Source organism: Mus caroli, chromosome 8 (assembly GCF_900094665.2).
Source record: "Mus caroli chromosome 8, CAROLI_EIJ_v1.1, whole genome shotgun sequence".
Classification (NCBI taxonomy): domain Eukaryota; kingdom Metazoa; phylum Chordata; class Mammalia; order Rodentia; family Muridae; genus Mus; species Mus caroli.
In genome coordinates, this window is record NC_034577.1 from 17094492 (window position 1) to 17098249 (window position 3758).

At 40.7% G+C, this 3758-nt stretch overlaps 1 protein-coding gene across 1 annotated transcript in view; it reads right to left on the bottom strand.

The window, feature by feature from the left end:
* Positions 1-1391: 1391 nt before the first annotated feature.
* The window catches only part of Vdac3 (voltage dependent anion channel 3), a 12949-nt gene continuing 10582 nt past the window's right edge, over positions 1392-3758 (bottom strand). The window contains exons 7-9 of the mRNA XM_029480685.1: positions 3308-3458; positions 2353-2410; positions 1392-1907 (exon numbers count right to left, since the gene is read on the bottom strand). Of these exons, the coding sequence (XP_029336545.1) occupies positions 1816-1907; positions 2353-2410; positions 3308-3458 (301 nt within the window). The 3' untranslated portion in view covers positions 1392-1815. The remainder of the gene's footprint in view (positions 1908-2352; positions 2411-3307; positions 3459-3758) is intronic.

The following is a 3758-nucleotide window of genomic DNA, read 5'->3' on the forward strand; positions in this document are numbered from 1 at the left end:
GAGAGAGAGAGAGAGAGAGAGAGAGAGAGAGAGAGAGAGAGAGAGAGGGAGAGAGAGAGAGAGAGAGTCTATTCACAACCCACACACAGAGGGAGGGGAAGGTGGTGATCTGGATGAGAATGGCCCCACAGGCTCGTGTTGGGTCCCCAGCTTCTAGACCTGTTCAGGAAGGATTAGGAGGTGTCTTTGGGGTAGGCTTTGAGATTTCAAATTCCCAGGATGTCTCTCTAGGCTGCCACCATGCCTTTGCTCCATCCTCATCCTAAGCCTCTGAAACGTAAGCTTGCTTTTATGAGTAGCCTTGGTCTGTGTTTTGTCACAGCAATAGAAAAGAGGGGGCAGTAAAGGTTAAAGTTTTGTTTTGGTTTGGTTTTTCCAAAGACAGGATTTCTCTGTGTAGCCCTGGCTGTCCTGGAACTCACTTTGTAGACCAGGCTGGACTCGAACTCAGAAATCTGCCTGCCTCTGCCTCCCAGGTGCTGCGATTAAAGGCGTGTGCCACCACGCCCAGCTATTTTTCTTTTTTTTAAGTAATTTTTAAAAGGAAAAAAAATCATTTAAAAAAAAAAATGGGGCTGGAGAGATGGCTCAGAGGTTAGGAGCACTGACTGCTCTTCCAGAGGTCCTGAGTTCAATTCCCAGCAACCATATGGTCACTCACAACCATCTGTAACTGGATCTGATGTCCTCTTCTGGTGTGTCTGAAGACAGCTACAGTGTACTCATATAAAATAAATAAATAAATAAATAAATCTTTTTTTTTTTAAAGTGTACTCTAAAAGGAGATAAGCACTTTAACCTTCTATAAATAGACACCTATGAGATCTCTTAAAATACTAATAACATCTACAAGAATATAAATCAAACTGCTGCAGTAATGAAGGAGGAAGGGTTGTAAAGAACAAGAGTTTCTATCTAATTCTAAGCTGTCTCCAACTGTTATATAACAGGCATACATTACTTCTAACTAGTTTACAACTATGATAGACTTAAGTCTACCCATATCTTTTCTAAACTGTAACTCCATCTGCAGCTGTATTATCACACCTACTACTCAAAAAACAAAACTCCCAAACATTTTTGAAGCCCTGGAAGAGTCAGAGACACCCCCTTCCCATGTAGCCTCCCATCCATCTCTCCCTCTGCCTGTCTCTTCCCCCACAATGCACTGAGCAGCTTCAAGACACTGCAACATGATCCAACAAGAAGCTAGTTCCTCCAGAGCTGTGCTTCTCCACAGCAGACCACCACCACTGCTTCACCCTTCTAGGATGGAGTGAGAAGCAGAAGTCGAAGGGAGGGGGAAAGCACGTGTATTTTAGACTCACCACTTTAGAAATGACTCCACGTTCACAAGCAAACCAACCACTACTAATAAGTCAGATAAACAATTATGTTCCAAATGTGATGGGTTTATTTTACTCTGATGCAAAACCAAAGCTCTCACTAGAGCAGAGACTGATATAACAAAAGGCCATGGAAAAGTGGACTGGGACATGCAGGACGCGGTGTACAGACCGGGGAGGCAGGTCACTCCTTTAACATGACACTACGTTGTTGCTGAGGAACATATTTAAATTAACTCTGCAGAACTCAACTGAAATGTGGCACAAACATGACAATTTCCAGGCATGCCTTCCAGGACCTNCCATTGGATAGATCTGTAATCTCTAGACTTCAGTGTGGGAAGAATTACAATTCTTTGGAAGAATAAAAAGTTCACACTTTGAAATTTCACAGAATTTTAAGGCCAAAACATAGTGGGTTCATTTCTCTTCATTTCCAGGGACAATTGATACTCTACTCAAAACCACATTAAGCCTCCAGTTCAAATCCCAATCCAACCTTGTGGCCTCCTGCATTGAAGTTCTTCCCATCTATTAAAGCTGACAGGGTCAGTTTGACTCCTAAGGAGAAGAAAACACCGTAATTACTTGTAGCCAGTATCATACTCAGACCTAAATTTTCTAGAAATAACTGATCTAAGTGAATAGCATGGAGTATAGGTAGGCGTAAGCTACACTGCACTGGCACAGTTGTCTAGGCTGACTGATACATGAGAAGGAAAAACTACTTGGAATTCAACATGAAGAATAATGAGGGATAAGCCAAATTCAAAAGCTAGTGATTAATCATAGTTTTAAACTAGTTGGAAATGTATAGCTAGAAGAAATCAGTTAAAAACTTAGAACAAGAGCACCTGCTCCGTTCTACTTTGTCTGTATAGCTAGTTGTTACACAATGGCGTCAGTCAACCCACGGTGATTACTTTAGAGGTTGCAAAGATTATTCTCATTATCTCTTTGTAACTTTCCGTCTTGACCCTCCAACTAATTAATTCCCTTTACATACCTGGTCGGAGGGTCTGCGTATAACCCAGTCCAATTAAACTGGCATTGTTTACTTTGGCCTAAGATTAAGAGATGAAGAAGCAGCAGTTAGAAAACAACTTCACAACATGCCAGCTCAGCGCAAAAACTACTTCATGCACATGGTTTCTAAAGCTAAAAGTACTGGGCAAATTTAAAAGTATTAACACTGTAAAAAGATAAATCTTCTAACTAGTTGAGAGGACTGATGGGAATTGTGGGTAATGAGAATGTATGCTGTCAAGTTCTTGAACAGATTTTCAAGCACACTGTTAGCAAACATCCCTATGTACTGAATTTCTTGTTTCAAGACAGAGCCTCCCTTCACAGCCCTGACTATCCTGGAACCCACCACAGAAATCACAGAGGGCTGTGGTCTCTGCCTCCCAAGCACTGGGACTGAAGGCATGCAGCACCATGCCTGGCCTATAATAAATTCCTTATGACACCATCTTACAACCCCCAACAATGATGAAGCAGTTAGAGTTTATGACAACATGGACTCAGNTATCAAAAGCCAGATCCGGACTCTCATTTTGACACTGCTGCTTCCTATGACCTCCACCTAGTTTCCAGGTTGACTGTAGAACAGGGATAAGGATATTGCTTTTCACCACACTCAACAGTTACAGGAATTACATGAGATAATACATGTAAAAGCATTACACCTAAGAGCTAAATTTCTGTTAGTGCTAACTTAAATAACTATTATTAGTAAAAATAGTAATCTACTCCCATGAATTTACACATAAGAACATACTGAGGTCAAGGCTACACAACAGCTGAGAAATTAGGACTAGAACCCAAATTTCCTGCCTTAGCCATAATGACCTCTCACTACATGAGTGAGATCATGAAGTGAATAAAGAACATAAGCACTGTAACAGTACTCCAGCACTCATTTACAACTAGGATCCAATCTCACAGCACATTCTTACAGATAGAGAAGTTCTACAATCCAGCTTATATTTAGCAGCGATGCCAAAACGAGTGTTGTTGCTGCCAGCTGTCCATGCCAGGTTTATTGACGTTTCAATCCTCTCGTTAACTTTCTGGTAGATTGAGCCTCCAAACTCAGTGCCATCATTCCTGTTCTCATGNTAGAAAGGAAGGAAGGAAGAAAGATGGAANCACTTACTGCTAATACATGGAAACAAATTCNATATGGCAACTATGGAGTCTAGCAAATTTCTAGTACAAATGACTATTAAACAAGACATAAAGCCAACCTACAAAATATGTCANAGCCTAGTTAAAGCATAGTAGCTCCTGATTGATTTACTTGGCTCTTCAACATAATATAAAATTTTTAAGACAGAATTCAACTCTGCTCAAAGGCAGACACCTCAGATAAATATGTAATCTATAGGTAAGTATCTTTCATGTAAT